Source organism: Saccostrea cucullata, unplaced genomic scaffold (genome assembly GCF_032062105.1).
Source record: "Saccostrea cucullata isolate Sc308-1 unplaced genomic scaffold, CSIRO_AGI_Scuc_v1 ctg4, whole genome shotgun sequence".
NCBI lineage: Eukaryota > Metazoa > Mollusca > Bivalvia > Ostreida > Ostreidae > Saccostrea > Saccostrea cuccullata.
The window spans coordinates 1,172,834-1,189,128 of record NW_026920828.1 but is presented as its reverse complement, the minus strand read 5'-3'; the positions used below and the strand labels follow the sequence as shown (position 1 = coordinate 1,189,128).

General features: G+C 35.3%; 2 protein-coding genes and 1 long non-coding RNA gene across 3 annotated transcripts in view; 2 read left to right on the top strand and 1 right to left on the bottom strand.

Annotated features, from left to right (window-relative positions):
- Positions 1 to 16,295, top strand: part of LOC134258439 (transcription factor IIIB 90 kDa subunit-like) — a 31,029-nt gene that overhangs the window by 641 nt on the left and 14,093 nt on the right. Inside the window, exons 2-6 of the mRNA XM_062740989.1 lie at positions 1,340 to 1,541; positions 1,807 to 1,884; positions 5,776 to 5,949; positions 7,833 to 7,864; positions 8,289 to 8,361. Coding sequence (XP_062596973.1) covers positions 1,355 to 1,541; positions 1,807 to 1,884; positions 5,776 to 5,949; positions 7,833 to 7,864; positions 8,289 to 8,361 — 544 coding nt within the window. The 5' untranslated portion in view covers positions 1,340 to 1,354. The remainder of the gene's footprint in view (positions 1 to 1,339; positions 1,542 to 1,806; positions 1,885 to 5,775; positions 5,950 to 7,832; positions 7,865 to 8,288; positions 8,362 to 16,295) is intronic.
- On the top strand, positions 8,606 to 10,719 carry LOC134258440 (uncharacterized). The gene is made up of 3 exons (XR_009990158.1): positions 8,606 to 8,707; positions 8,743 to 8,946; positions 10,653 to 10,719. It is a non-coding gene; the product is annotated as an uncharacterized LOC134258440 (long non-coding RNA).
- Positions 11,927 to 15,350, bottom strand: LOC134258427 (BTB/POZ domain-containing protein 6-B-like). The gene is made up of 3 exons (XM_062740972.1): positions 15,205 to 15,350; positions 14,256 to 14,710; positions 11,927 to 13,110 (listed from the first exon to the last, which is right to left on the bottom strand). The coding sequence occupies exons 2-3, from the start codon at positions 14,708 to 14,710 to the stop codon at positions 12,078 to 12,080; spliced, it is 1,488 nt and encodes a 495-aa protein (XP_062596956.1). The 5' UTR covers positions 15,205 to 15,350; the 3' UTR covers positions 11,927 to 12,077.

Here is a 16,295-nt window from a genome sequence, read left to right as displayed (position 1 = left end):
AGAAAATCTAAATAAATTTCTGTATTGGTAAATCTTCCCACTTTTTGTAATCTGTGACAGGAAATTCTTAATTTACATAAAGATTTTATGTAAAAATTTTTAACAACTGATAAATAATTCTCATAACCCCAATTTTGTTTGAGTTTCACATGATAATTTGCCATTGTGTATATATCCATTTCCTCACATAATAATCTAATAAAATTTTATGACAGAATGACTTAAATTTATATTTTCCATAACAAATAACTTCATCTTTAATATTCAGTTTTTCTTAATTTCTGTTAAATGCAAACCATGAGTTCTTTCCATTCGCAAAAAGCTTTTTACTGATTCATAGGCATCTTTAAAATTTGAAATATCAAATTCTCAAATCTATACCAACTTTTAATCAACAACCTGGCAATATCATAATGCAGGGGGAACCTTCCCATTCAGACAGTACTGCAAAATTTGTGCTTTTCTTATGAGTTTTTGCAGAATTTAAGGTGTATTCTTTCACAGGGTAGATTTTTAAAGCAATCTTCAACTGTTAAATTTTGACTGTTTAGGAATTTTTTAAATATTACTTGCACCCCACACCTCTGCATTATACAAAAGAATTGGTTTAATGGTAGAGTCAAATACATGTATACTGGTTTTAATCCCAGGGTTCAAATCAATAAAATCCTTTCTTAATTTATAATATGCTTTTAATGCTTTCTTATAAAGCTCTAATCTTGCTACATGAAAGTTTACACTCAGGTGAAAGATATTTGTAGCTGGGCACACATTCTATCATATTATTTTGAAATATTAGTTTTTGTGTAATATTACGACCAGCCTTATTAAAGATCATGACTTTTGTTTTTTGAATGTTTACCTTTAAACACCAATCAGAGCAATACTTTTCAAGTTTAGCGAGTCTTGCTTGTATACCTTTAGCTGATGAGGATAAAATAACAATGTCATCTGCATACATTAAACAATTAACAGTTTGTGTCTGAAGCGATACTTCATCAATACATGAATCTAAATATGAAGGAAAGTCATTGATAAATATTTTAAATGTGGAGGGGCTCAAAGAGTTTGTGGCAGACATAGCTATTTGAAATGGATCTGAAAGAATCTCCGTTTCACACATGCTTGACTATTCTTATATATATTTTTTTATAAAATTTGGGTAACATTCAAAAAAGTTTTATTTTTAATCTCTTACTGTGAATCACTGTCATTTTGATTTAATAACAAAACATGCATAGACTTACATATTTGTCAATTAGACATTTTAGAACAAATAGGTGATATTAGTACATGTACAATGTTTTCATACATTAATTGCTAATATTTAATTGTGCAGGTGAAATCTTGACTCATGTCAAGTACAGGGGTGTGCACCCACTGTGGGTGTACGGAGATTGACAAGGATCCGGCGAGGGGTGACGCTGTCTGTACAAACTGTGGCTCTGTTTTGGAGGATCAGATAATTGTGTCTGAAATCCAGTTTGAGGAGCATGCTACTGGGGCGTCTTCAGTGATCGGACAGTTTGTCTCTACTGATGGTATGTATGTTTTACTGTAAACATGCAAGTCCTAAGACTTGTTCTACTTTCACAGAGAATAGGTACCTTAATATTTTTAAAATACAAGAAATAATACCTGAAATATCAATCGAGCCAATTTACGCATGTGAGCAATATGGCCCATTGGCCTTTTTTGGAGGATGAAGACTAAAATTATTATAAAATTTACCTGGAATTCTAAAAATTTTACAAGTGTAAATGATTATCTGTTTAATAACTTTAAATGTTAATTTGACTTTTTCAGGCTCCAAATCACACTCTTTAGGTATCAGTTTTCCTCATGGAATGAAAAGAGAATCTCGAACAGTTACATTTGATAATGGTAGGTTGTTTTCTTTTGATTAACCATTTCAATGTGCAGTCTTTTCACTTTGTATCAAGAAGTGAAAACATTTCACTTGGAGGATTTCGGAAGTGTCCCTAATAGTGGAGTGAAGTTCATAGGGAAGGTTAATACCCCCCGTTTGAAAAGAGGGAGGGTATATAGTGATCAGGATATCCATCCGTCTGTACATAGGTCTGTCCATTACCCATCTCTTATCTTCAACTCCTCTTATACCATTGAATGAAATTTAACAAGACTTTTATAGAATATTTTTAACATGATGCCTTTATGCACCTCATATTTTACATTTTGATTGGACATAAATTTCAGGTTTCCCAAAGCAAATATGGACACTTCATTTTTAGACGGGGTCAGGTTACCCCATCTATTACCAAAGGTAGTTTACTTTCTGTCGATCAAAACAGAAGCTGTGGGGAGAACACAAGAATTAAATCTACTCTATATGAAAGAGTGCAGACTCAGATTGTTTTGATCAAAATACAACATTCTGTATCAAACTGAAGAAAGTGATATGAACTATTTTGACAATTTGTAATCAAATTAAGGGAAATTAATGAAGCATTTTGAAAATTTAGAACTGAAAATTTTGATTGTTTATCACACTAGTCAACAAAGTGCTTTCCTGCATAGTATTACAACTGCATATGCACCATCTATCATTTACTTCAGGAAAAATATTAATTCGGACCCGGTGAAATTCGGATAATTCAAAAAGGTTTCTTGACTTAGCAATTATTGAATTTTCTACTTCAAAGTAAATGAAAAACGTGAAGATATATTATTCAGAGTTTTGTTTTTAGCATGTTAATAAAAAAATAAAGTTGTTATCAGAACTCTATTAAAAGATCACATTTGTGAAATTTAGCATGTAGATTATTTTAACCCCGTCTTTCAGTACTGTCTCAGTACTTTGATTTCTATAATATTGAAGGGTACCCATCTCTTTTCCACAACTCCTCTTATACCACTGAATGAAAATGATATTTTCAGATATTATTCCCCCCACTTGAAAAGCGGGAGGGTATATAGATCGGGATGACCATCCCTCTGTTACGCTTTGGGGTACCCAACATATTTTGGGTTTGCCATAGCAAAACATGGACACTGCCATTATATTCTTACCTGTGACATGAGGGGTAACAGGTTCGTTCGCCCGATCTACCTGTTCGCGGGAGTCCGTTCGCGCAGGGTCCGTTCGCCCACTTCGCCCAAAATCTTGTTCGCCCTATAAAAGTTTCGCCCAATACTTATATATTATATTATATACACTTATATATATATATTAACTTATTTGAAATAAAGATTAACATATAGTTTTATTTCCGTTACGAACTTGGGTTATTTTTTCTCAAACCAGGAACAATGTTTATTTAGTCTTAATTTATTTTTGATTTGGCATTTATTAATGATTTAGTGTTTGCACTGTAGTTAATTAGATGACTAATATCAATGTTAATTGTGGGGATACACCCGTGTTGTTTTTACGAATTGGGCTATGTTTTGACAACAATTAAGGGACTGAGACGTTAATAGATCCATTATAGAACTGAGCAGCGCATCCTGAAGGTTTTACCTTTAAAGAATCTCCCTTTGATCTCAAAAAATGAGAAGATGGAAGATGAAAATTCAACAGGCCTGTCAGCTCTTTGATAGAGCATGTATTTAGTATGACAATATGTGAAATGTGCACAATCAGTCAGTATTATTTCGAATGTACCAAAAATGTAAAAAGAAATTTATTATATTATATTCTATATAAAATCTGGGCGAACGGACCCTGTGACATCGGGCAAACAGGTGGGGATATCGGGCGAACATTTTTTAGGGCGAACGAACATGGAACCGACATGAGGTGGGGCGGCTTCTGATTAACATGAGACACAAGTTATTCCTCTTTGCATGTTACCGCAATAAAGAGAGGGCAGTTTCCCATAACAAAACATGGACACTGCCATTATATTCATATAGGAAGTGGAGGTATCATTGAGCGAGCTCAGCGCTCACAGTTCCTCTAGTCATGTCCCCCGCTTGAAAAAAGGGAGAATATATTAAGTGATGGGGATGGCCCTCCATCTGTTGCGTATTGGGGTACCCATCTTTTATCTGCAACACATCTCATACCACTAAATGAAATTTAATGAACTTTCACAGATTCTTTGTTACATAGTGTCATTGTGGCCTCATATTTTACTTTTTGATCGGAGACATATACTGTAAACCAACTTTTATTTGCGTGCGAGAAATTTTCGCGAAGTTCGCGAGAGCCTCGTCATCGCAAATATTTCTCGCCGCAAAGTGGTCATTATAGTCTATGTGTCTACTAACAAGAGAACCTAAAAGGCATGATCGCAAAAATTAATCGTCACAAACTAGTTTACCCCTGGTAAATCGTGAAATAAAGTCGTCGCGAATAAAAGTTGGTTTACAGTATTGGGTTTCCCATAGCAAAACATTGACACTTCCATTTTTTTCTGTTTTATTGAAGGGTTCAGTAAAACTTGTTTATAGTACAAACAGTACGGATATTGCCAATTCACTGATAAAGTGAAGTTTACTTGGATCCCCAACTATATAATTTTACGAATTCCTTATATGGATATAAAGAATTACGGATATAACAAAGTAATTTCACCGGTCCCAGTGACTTCGTTATAACTGAGTTTTACTGTACCCATCTCTTATCTGCATTTTCTCCTATACCACTGAATAAAAAATTTAATGATACTTTCACAGATTCTTTATAATATAATGCCATTGTGCACCTCCTATTTTACTTTTTGATCCGACACTTATTTTGAGTCTCTGAGAGCAAAACATGGACTTTGCCATTATAATCATATTGGGGGCAGGGGGTATCATTTAGTGAACTCATTCTCACAGTACCTCTAAGTTTTTTTTTTTATTTGAACATATTTTATTATGTAGCATTGTACTGAAACATGAATGGTTTGAGCAGCAGGCATAGCCTATATGAACCATCTCCATAATATTGATTGAGCAAATTGATTCTCTCATTCCCCTTCATTTTAAAATTTATTAGTTCTGAGCCAGTGGCTGAAAGAGCTAATGCAATGGCCATTAATTTGTGCGGTGTGCATAAACTTTTTAGAATATGGGCCATAACTCAAGAACTCCTTGGCCAATCATTGTCAAGTTTGTCACAGGGTATCTTTGGTTCAAGGGCCCCTGTTTATACTAAAACTAGGGTTGTGACAAAGGGAGATAATCAGGTAAATAAAACCTAAAGTACTGGTTACTAAAACAAAACTTCTCAAGAACCACTGGGCAGATTATCACCAAACTTACATACAAGGATGAGGATATGTTGAAGATTAAAGGCTTAAAGCCTTAAAAGCCTTAAAAGGATGCTTAAGGCATCACCCTGGGGCAAAGGGTATGGTCTCAAGGTCACTTCAAAGTTGACCAAAAATTACACTTTTTTAAAAATGTTGATATTTTGCTTACTACCGGTATAAAGACTTACCGGTACATCAAATTGTGTAAGTTGATTCATCTTAGGACGTCATATCATGTTACTCAAAAGTAGGTCACAGTGACCTACTTTTTGAATTTTTCAGTTGATGCATCTTGAGTCCTCAAACAATGTCAACTACTTTTTGATATCCTCATGATGACCTTTTTTTGAATTTCAAGGCTTTATTTAAATTTACAGGATATTTAATAATAGAGTCTTCAAAAGAAGTGAATTTAGATTGTACAATTTATCAAAAGAGCGATTCAAGGCCCTTGGGACTCCTGTTAACAACTGAACAGATGTAACAAATTACACCAAAATCAAAATTGTTCAACCCTGGTAATTTGCTATTTAAGCGTGTTTTATCATGTCACTAAAATTCCTTCTTTCAGGTCGAAAACGAATTCAACAGCTTGGAGTTCAGTTGAAATTGAATCAGCACTGCATCGATACAGCTTTCAACTTTTTCAAGATGGCTGTAAACAGACGAATGACACAGGGTAGAAAAACAACTCATGTCATAGCAGCCTGTTTGTACATTGTGTGTCGAACAGAAGGCACACCTCATATCCTTCAATGCTAACAAGTCTACAATAAGCACTACATGTATTTTATTTCCATCTACATAAATTAATATAATTTCAGGTATTTCCATCCTCCAGTGATGTCATAGGCTATGGCTAAAATTGTCATTAATGTAAATTCATACCCAGTAGAATATCTTTGCAAGTACCGCGGTAATGCTTTTCAATCGGTATAATGCAGGTAATTGTGAAGTATAAGAAGTAAAAATGTATACTTTTTGTTTAATCAATAATTAGTCTTTAAAAAATGTTGCCAAGGCTAATAACTCTTTCTCAGGTATCTTCATTCAGGCATTTTCTTTGTTGTACTTTTAATAATGTAAAATGGTTTTTTCTGATATTCAAAATTCAATTATATGTATGAAATAACAATTACTTTTGAACTTTTGGCATCAGAATTACGTTTTTTACCAGTTTTTAGCACACCTGAGCCGAAGGCTCAAGTGAGCTTTTCTGATCACATTTTGTCCGTTGTCCGTCTGTAAACTTTTCACATTTTCGACTTCTTCTCAAGAACCACTGGGCCAATTTTGACCAAACTTTGTACAAAGCATCCTTGGGAGAAGGGAAATTTAAATTGTTAAAATGAAGGGCCAAGTCCCCTCACAAGGGGAGATAATCAGAAAAGACAAAAATAGGGTGGGGTCATTAAAAAATCTTCTTCTCAAGAACCACAGGGCCAGAAAAGCTGAAACTTATGTGGAATCATCTTAGGGTAGTGTAGATTCTAAATTGTTAAATTCATGACCCCCCGGGGATAGGGCGGGGCAACAATGGGGAATCAAAGTTTTTACATAGAAATATATAGGAAAAATCTTTAAAAATCTTCTTCTCAAGAACCACTGGGCCAGAAAAGCTGAAACTTATGTTGATGTACCATGGGGTAGTGTAGATTCTAAATTGTTCAAATCATGACCCCTGGGGGTAGGGCGGGGCAACAATGGGGAATCAAAGTTTTACATAGAAATATATAGAAAAAATCTTTAAAATTCTTCTTCTCAAAAACCACTAGGCCAGAAAAGCTGAAACTTATGTGGATGTACCCTTGGGTAGTGTAGATTTTAAATTATTAAAATCATGACCCCCGGGGATAGGGCAGGGCCACAATGGGGAATCAAAGTTTTACATAGAAATATATGGGAAAAATCTTTGAAAATCTTCTACTCAAGAACCACTAGGCCAGAAAAGATTAAACTTATGTGGAAGCATCCTGGGGTAGTGTAGTTTCATGACCCCCGGGGATAGGACAGGGCCACAATGGGGAAAAAGTTTTACATAGAAATATATGGGAAAATCTTCTACTGAAAAACCACTGGGCCAGAAAAGCTGAAACTTATGTGGAAGCATCCTGGGGTAGTGTAGGTTCTAAATTGTTCAAATCATGACCCCTGTGGGTAGGGCGGGGCCACAATAGGGAATCAAAGTTTTACAATGTTGAATCAAAGCATCCTATGGTAGTGTAGATTTCAAATTGTTTAAATTATGATCAGCTGGGTAGGGTGGGGTCACAATATGTATAACAAGGGGGGAATCTGTTAAAGAACGTAATTGTCAAAGCTTCTCAGGTGAGCGATGTGGCCCATGGGCCTCTTGTTACATAATGTTCATAATACTGTTCACTACAATTATACAATTTTTTTATGCAAACATACACTTCTGTTTAATATTGTCTTTCGTCTTAAAAAATATGGTAACATATACATTTTTTTTGCAATTATATTCAGTAAAAATAAATGCAGTTTTTATACTTTGAACCTATAATATTGCAAGGATGGAAGTGCTTAATACAAACTGCTAAATGGAGAAATCGGGAAAAAAATAAGAGGATTATTTGATATTTATTAGGCCTTGACTCTTATTTTTACATATGCTGCTGGATATAAGTGACCAGTTACAGGTATGGATTTCTTAGATTCATGTTTGCTACAGACAATAGTATAGCAAAACTTATTTAGTATGAACACGGATATTGAAAATTCACGGATATAGCAAAGTTATCTTAGATCCCCAACTATATAAATTTAACAAATTCTTTATACGCATATAATGACTTACAGATATAGTGAAGTAATTTCACAGGTCCCAGTGACTTCGTTATAACAGAGTTTTACTGTATCGACATTTCCTCCGGTCAAAAAGGACTTCCATGATATGAATGATTTTACAGCATGAGGATCTTGGCTTCCTGTTTGAGTGTTTGTCAGTGCCAAAAATTATAGAACAGATCAAGTTCACAGTAAATTGAATGATAAAATGAATTCAATAATTATCAGCTCACCTGAGCTGAAAGCTCAAGTGAACTTTTCTTCTTTTTTTTACAGATAAATGTATACAGTTTAGGAAAAACCTACCTCCAGCTCTCCAGAGCTCTGTGTATCAACATCCCTGCTATAGGTAAATACACCAACAAAGTCCCACAACATCCCTGCTATTAGTAATTACAAAGTCCCACAACATCCCTGCTTTTACTTCTGACAAAGTCCCACAACATCCCTGTTATAGGTAATTACAAAGTCCCACAACATCCCTGTTATAGGTAATTACAAAGTCACACAATATCCCTGCTATAGGTAATTACAAAGTCCCACAACATCCGTTCTATAGATAATGACAAAGTCCCACAACATCCCCCCTATAGCTTAATACAGAGTCCCACAACATCCTTGTTAAAGGTAATGACAAAGTCCCACAACGTCCCTGTTATAGGTAATTACAAAGTCCCACAACATCCCTGGTATAGGTTAATTACAGATTCCCATGACATCCCTGTTAAAGGAAATGACAAAGTCCCACAACATCCCTGTTATAAGTAATTACAAAGTCCCACAACATCCCTGTTATAGGTAATGACAAAGTCCCACAACATCCCTGTTATAGGTAATGACAAAGTCCCACAACATCCCTGTTATAGGTAATTACAAAGTCACACAACATCCCTATTATAGGTAATGACAAAGTCCCACAACATTCCTGTTATAGGTTAATTACAGAGTCCCACGACATCCCTGTTAAAGGTTATGACAAAGTCCCAAAACATCCCTGCTATAGGTAATGACAAAGTCCCACAATATCTCTGTTATAGGTAATGACAAAGTCACACAACATCCCTATTATAGGTAATGACAAAGTCCCACAACATCCTTGTTATAGGTTAATTACAGAGTCCCACGACATCCCTGTTAAAGGATATGACAAAGTCCCACAACATCCCTGCTATAAGTAATGACAAAGTCCCACAGCATCCCTGCTATAGGTTAATTACAGAGCCCCACAACATCCCTGTTATAGGTAATTACAAAGTCCCACAATATCCCCACTATAAGTAATTACAGAGTCCCACAACATCCCCACTGTAAGTAATTACAGAGACCCACAACATCCTTGCTAAAGGCAACTAGAAAACTGACCAGTCAGCAAGGGCCCCACCATGGGGTAGAATTAATAGGGTAATTACAAAGTCCCAAAATGTACCTGTTAAGAATAAGCAACAGCAACTATATTCTTAAAATTTCAAGATAATTCCTGAATATTCAAAAACCTGAAAATAATATCCTTGTATTTATATTAGGCAGTAAAGAACAACTTAACATTGAATGTATTTTTAAACAATAATGAAGCCTGTTATATAAAATGCCAGCCTTCAATGAATGCAAATATCATGAAGGCTTGACCTTAACTTCAAACAAACAGCAGTTGCAGACAAAGGTTTTCATTAATCTTAAAGTGACAGATAAAGAAAAGCCTACTAAATTTTCTGCAGCAGGCTAAATAATTAATCCCAAGGGATTAATAGTACCTCTCTCATCATTTTCTTCTAAAGTTACAATAAGAACTTTTTCAGTATTAATGATAGAATGGGGTTTTTATACAACTATCCTAAAAATTAATAATACTCTTGAATTAACATAAAGTGAAAAAAGTAAATAAAAAAATTTTCTTTAATCTATTTCTTGTTATTAGAATTTAGTGAAATCGTAACTATTAAACAAAAATGAATTATAAAAATTTATATTTAAATCCACATTTCAGAATGTTCATAGCATTCCAAATTGACTTAACTTCAAAACAAACTTTATTTACAAACAGAGGTGGTAATTCATTTCAATGTGACAGATAAAGATGATGCTTTGGATTTTCTTCAAGAGGAAAGCTAATTAATCCCAAGGTACTCATAGCAGCATTCAGTTTACAATGTGAACATCTTCAGCAGTTATCTCTCTTTGCCAATGCTTTCGTATATAAAGTTAAGGAATCTATCCCACCACCCCAGCTCCAAACCAGAAGACATAGAGAACCAAACTTAGCATCAAAATATGTATTTCTGCCTACTGAACTATCATACCAAATTTGTACTTGATTGGGCAACCATAAAAATAGTTGCCCATTCATTCTTATACATAGTTAAGGAATCTACCCCACCACCCAAGCTCCAAACCAGAAGACATAGAGAACCAACTTAGCATCAAAATATGTATTTCTGCCTACTGAACTACCATACCAAATTTGAACTTGATTGGGCAACCATAAAAAAAGTTATTAGAAAAAAACAGAAAATTTGTGGACGGAAGAGTCCCACAACATTCATTGCTATAGGTAATGACAAACGGACAGAGTGATTACTATAGGGCACCCGCAAATCCTTGCGGGGCCCTAATTATGAAGTCCCACAACATTCAATGCTATAGGTAATGACAAAGTCACACAACATCCCTGTTATAGGTAATTACAAAGTCCCACAACATCCCTGTTATAGGTTAATTACAAAGTCACACAACATCCCTATTATAGGAAATGACAAAGTCCACAACATCCTTGTTATAGGTTAATTACAGAGTCCCATGACATCCCTGTTAAAGGTTATGACAAAGTCCCACAACATCCCTGCTATAGGTAATGACAAAGTCCCACAACATCCCTGCAATTAGTAATTACAAAGTCCCACAACATCCCTGTTATAAGTAATGACAAAGTCCCACAACATCCCTGCTATAGGTAATGACAAAGTCCCACAACATCCCTGTTATAGGTAATGACAAAGTCTCACAACATCCCTGTTATAGGTAATGACAAAGTCTCACAACATCCTTGTTATAGGTTAATTACAAAGTCCCACAACTCCCTTCTATAGATAATGACAAAGTCCCACAACATCCCTGCTATAGGTTAATTACAAAGTCACACAACATCCCTGCTATATGTTAATTACAAAGTCCCACAACATCCCTTCTATAGATAATGACAAAGTCCCACAACATCCCTGCTATAGGTTAATTACAGAGTCCCACAACATCCTTGCTAAAGGCAATTATAAAGTCCCACAACATCCCTGTTATAGGTAATTACAAATTCCCACTACATCCCTGCTATAGGTAATGACAAAGTCCCACAACATCCTTGCTCCTGATTAATTACAAAGTCTCACAATATCAGGTAATTACAATGTCCCACAATATCCCTGCTATTGGCAATTCAATGTCTCATATCACTTTAGTAGGTAATTACAAAAGTGTCCTAAGTCCCATCCCTTATATTTATAATCAGTGTTTGAAATAACCGTACGCCTGAGACACACAAATTTTGTCGCGGGCAATCAGATTTGCATTTATCAAAGCCTGGCATGACGTGCTAAAATTTTCCACAAATTAAAATTTAGATATTTGATAAATCTCTCTCAAATCAGCTAATGGTATCGGAAGCAAAATGTTACAGGCAAACAGGTAGAATTAGTCAGATTATAGGTTCTACCCAATTTGGTGGAATGATCCTACCCAATTCACATTATTACTTAAATGAATTTTTAAAAGAAAAAAAAATTCTCGGGCTACTCAATTTTTGCCAGGGCTGACAACGTTTACTAGCAGTTAGCCCTGAATGTCTAGCTCTTTTTATGTTGAGTTTCAAACACTCTTTATAATGATAGTTTCAATACTCAAATGGAATGTGACAAGAGTGCAATCTATCACATGTGAAAGATTTTATTGATATCATTTGTAACTAATAATACACAAGACACTCCAACTTGTTACTGAATCATTCATGACTGGCATATAAAAAATTAATATACAACTGACATAATGAAATCCACAGACAAAGCAGGTAAGTCAATGACATCAGCTGTAGAAGATGATTTCTGGGATCTGTCCTCCTTGAACACCTGTCCCATTTGTACTGTCTGATGAACACTGAAACTGAAACGTGACTTTTCCACATTGAACTTCCGTCAGTCCTTCCTGACCGAAGTAGCTGAGCTCCACTCCATCCAACACGGCACTAGCGGTGTAAAACGTGTCAGCTTCTATCTGGATTGGATTTTCAAACAAGACTGCAAAGGTATTGCTTGATCCATCCGAGAAAAACTTTTTGTAGGTGTGTCCTAGAATGACCCCATTTTTCTTTAATTCAATTTTAACTTGATACTCTGCTGCACCATTACTAGATCCATACAAACTGAAGCCTGCTACAAAAATGCGCGTGTCAACAGCAAATTGTATACTGTCACACCGTCCCCTATATCTCCACTGATTACTTCTGTAAGCTGACGACTGAAATCGGTGGCATTTAAATGGGGTTAGTCCAGAACGAGATTTCTTGATGAATTTCAATTCAGGTTTATTTCTGGCCAAATAATGGAGAAAGATATCGTTAGCTTCCTGTAAGGTCAGTATGCCGGATTGTGAAGGTCCGTTGGCATATTCTTCCAAACCCATAGTGGGCATCCTAATGAGGTAGAGAGCGTCCCCCAACACTTTGCGTTTGTTTTCTGGAGTGGTTTCCAGATTTGTTCTATTACACTCGGCCTCTGCCCACTTACAGGCAGCAGTGAACACAGATATTTCACGAGCATTGAGGGTTTCTCGACTAAGGACTGTTTTAAGGGTGTTGATGTCAATTTCACAGAAGCTATCGGAGTGCAGGGCCTCCTCGGCTTGAGCATCAATGACCTCCCAACAACGGTGCATCAGTTCCTGCTCCTCAAACAGTCTGCCCTGGCTCAGAAGAATACAAGCATTTCTGGCACTCAGACTAGTTTCCAAGAAACGCACACAAGATTTTGCTAGATGTGGCACAATGTACTTTTTAGCTGCATATAAAGTTGCCAAAACATTGTCAGGCTCCAACTGAATTTCATCACAGTAGATGTACCTGTAATAAAAGACCTGTACAGTAATTTTTTTGGTGGGGATGAACAAAATTCCATAAATTACCAAAAATTCCTTGCAAATAAAAAAAGTTATGATAGGGCCAAAATTTATTTGAAATGATACAATGAGAGGATTTCACTATTTAAAGGAAGTAACTACAGCCCAATTCTAAGAATCATGGTCTTCGGCTTTCAGTGTCTTTGTGGGTTTTTGAAAAGTAGTTCAAACTTCAAGGTCCTCATAGGGACTTGAGACAATCTTAGCAAAATTGGGTATATTTAAGGAATCACTGTCTAGTTAGTGTCATTTGAACAAACTAGAATGCACTACCTGAGGATGATTTCATATTAGTATCACTAATCATAGCTTTGAAGTACTTGAAAAGAAGATTTTAAAATGTTTCCCTATATATCATGTAAAACTTGGATAATTTGCATAACGGGATTCCACATGAGTTTCATCTTTTCTGGCCCAGTGGTAATTGAGAAGAAGATTTTTAAAGATATTTCCTATATATTCCTATGTAACTATCGTTGATGTCCCTTGAACAATTTGCACACTACTACACTATGACTATTTCCTGGCCCAGTGGTTCAGTGATTCCTTATATTTCCATTTCATTGTGAAATAAAATTGTAGATTTAGTCTTTAGAAATAGACTTTAATCACACGAAGACTTCCATGCCATTGCCAATTCCAATAGTCCTCGCCCACTGACGTCAAACACAAAGGCAGCTGCACGAGATTTACATGCATATTTTGCCTCCTTAGCGTCAGACACACAGAGAGATGCGCACGAGATTTGCATGCGTATTAGGTATCCGTAGCTCCTGACCTATCGACCTGCCTAATTTACATTCCGGCAGAATTATCAAGAAATAAACTCCCCCTAACTTTCAAAGAGTTATCACAGACAAAAATTGGAAATGGAAATGTAGTACACTATATACCCGATTTTGCTAAGTTTGTCTCAAGTCCCTGTGCTCACTTTCAAAAAAGCAGGGGGCAATGACCTACAGATGGACAGACGAATGAGATTTAATGTCCCCTTACCTTTGCGAAAAGCATGGATCGACAATTTTATATACTACATGGGTAAGGTCTGGTCAGTACAAAAAGGATACTATCAAAATTTATTTTATTTACCTCAGAAGATTAAGAAAAGCTCCTGGCTCTACATCAGGAATTTCAATATCTCCAGTTTGATTTGCAAGACCTCCATAAAACATTGCAAAGAAAACCGAGCTTCCCGTGGCAAGGATATACTTATGTGCTGGTACTCTCTGCCGATTTGGACTGGTTCCCACCAGGAAATGGACATCGGCCATCAAAGAATTGTTAAACATTACAGCATTCCTTTCCCTCACCGAAGGAAGGGTAGCTTGCCAGTTAAATTCTGATGAAACCTTGGCTGTGGGCAGTTGAGGAGGGGGTGAGAGGGGAATCTGCCATGACGTTTCTTTCTGACGAACAGGACGCTGCACATTTGTTAATTTACCAACAACAAAGTTTTGTGGTACTTCTTGGTTAACTTCATCGTCTGAGAACTCCCTGTTTTGTTTTAGACAATTTTTAGGCTCATTTTTCTGAGGGCGGTCCATCTGAAAAAAAGAGGGTTTTTTTTAATGTACAGTATAATATTTTTAATTTCGATATCACAATTCAGAGGCAATAACTGGAATTACAAGTTTTGTCAGTAACATTTTTTCCACTTACAGCCTTTGTTTATAAACTCATAATGTCATATCTGATTTATTGTTTGTAACTAAACTAATCACTGATGCATAAGACAAATGAAAAGTAGGCTAACAAATTCAACGTGTACTTTGTTGGCAAACGAGCGAAATGTGATTATGTGTTAATTAGTCGGACAAATTGTTCAAAGCTTATTCATATATTAGGAGAAAATTTTACAATAAGGGTTTTTAGAAAATTGGTAAATTATCTGTAAGCCCGTTGGACGCAAATAATGCCTGAATCTCTTGTCGAGACGAAATTTATCACGTTTCAATTGTATCCTGCGAATACTATTCACTGCGTCTTAACCATTCGTATATGAACGTACTATGAACAACTTATAATCAATCAATCCTACCTCAAAGTTTCAAAGAATCCAAAACAGCACCAACATATTTTTTTGTTTCTTTACATGACGTCACACCCATGAACGATAACCGCTGGTGCAGGTGCTCGACATTCCACGGGAGACAACTCGAACCAAATTTATTACTATGTCAGCATGCAGTCAATATTAACTAATGGAAGTTTTTATATTTACAGCTACTACATTACCCTGTGTAATTAAATCTCATGAAAAAATATTTTATTAACTCTGATATCAGTAACGAGTTCATTAATATTTATACAAGTGAACACCATGAAGAAAAAAATAATATGTAGGCCTAGTGTTATATACAGAAAAATTAATGTATTTGTTTAAGGAGGTTGGTTTCTTGAAAGCTGTTATCAAAACTATTGAGAATTTTTTGTCAAGCATATTTTTAGAATCTACACACATAGCTTTAAAAAAAATTCAAAAACCAAAATAATGGAGCAATTAATTTGACCTTTGAATAGTTTCAAATTACTTTGCATAAAACCAATTATTTGACCTTTCTGAACTCCAAATTTTTTATTTTTCTGGTGTTAAAAATTTAAAAAGCAATAAAATTATATAAAAGTAAGATATTTTTTTCTGAATCTTAGCACAGTGGTTGAAATTATCTTATATATTCAGAAAATAAAATAAAAAGTGGGACCCAGGGAGTCTCTGATGTTAATTTTTAAGATATTACTAAAATAGTGCTAATTTTAAGCTTAAATAAATGGGCTAATTTTTTCAAGGACTTTCATGATTTATTTGCCAAATATGATGATAGAATTCATGCAAGTTAATTTAATATATAATTTAGGATTAGCATAGAACATTTCACTGCACCAAATTACTCTGTGGATGTGCAGGGTGCATGTATAAATAGGAATCCGAACTTAGCAATACTGAATACTTTGAAAGAGGAAAAATTGAACTTATTTTCTAAAAAAAAAAAACCTTTGCCACAAATAAAGTTCCTCACTAAAATGTTTTTAGTATGGCATTATAGAATCCAAATTTATTGTAAGAACTAAAACATACTGTTGAATTTTTTAGATAGAGGTCAAGACAAAAATCTGCTGAAAAGCTGAGGA

What these genes read in the sequence shown, in the direction of transcription:
- LOC134258427 (XM_062740972.1), bottom strand. Translation starts at nt 14,710, where the DNA reads ATGGACCGCCCTCAGAAAAATGAGCCTAAAAATTGTCTAAAACAAAAC. An exon ending in GCTTTTCTTAATCTTCTGAG is followed by an intron (nt 13,111 to 14,255) that starts GTAAATAAAATA and finishes CTTTTATTACAG; the next exon opens with GTACATCTACTGTGATGAAA.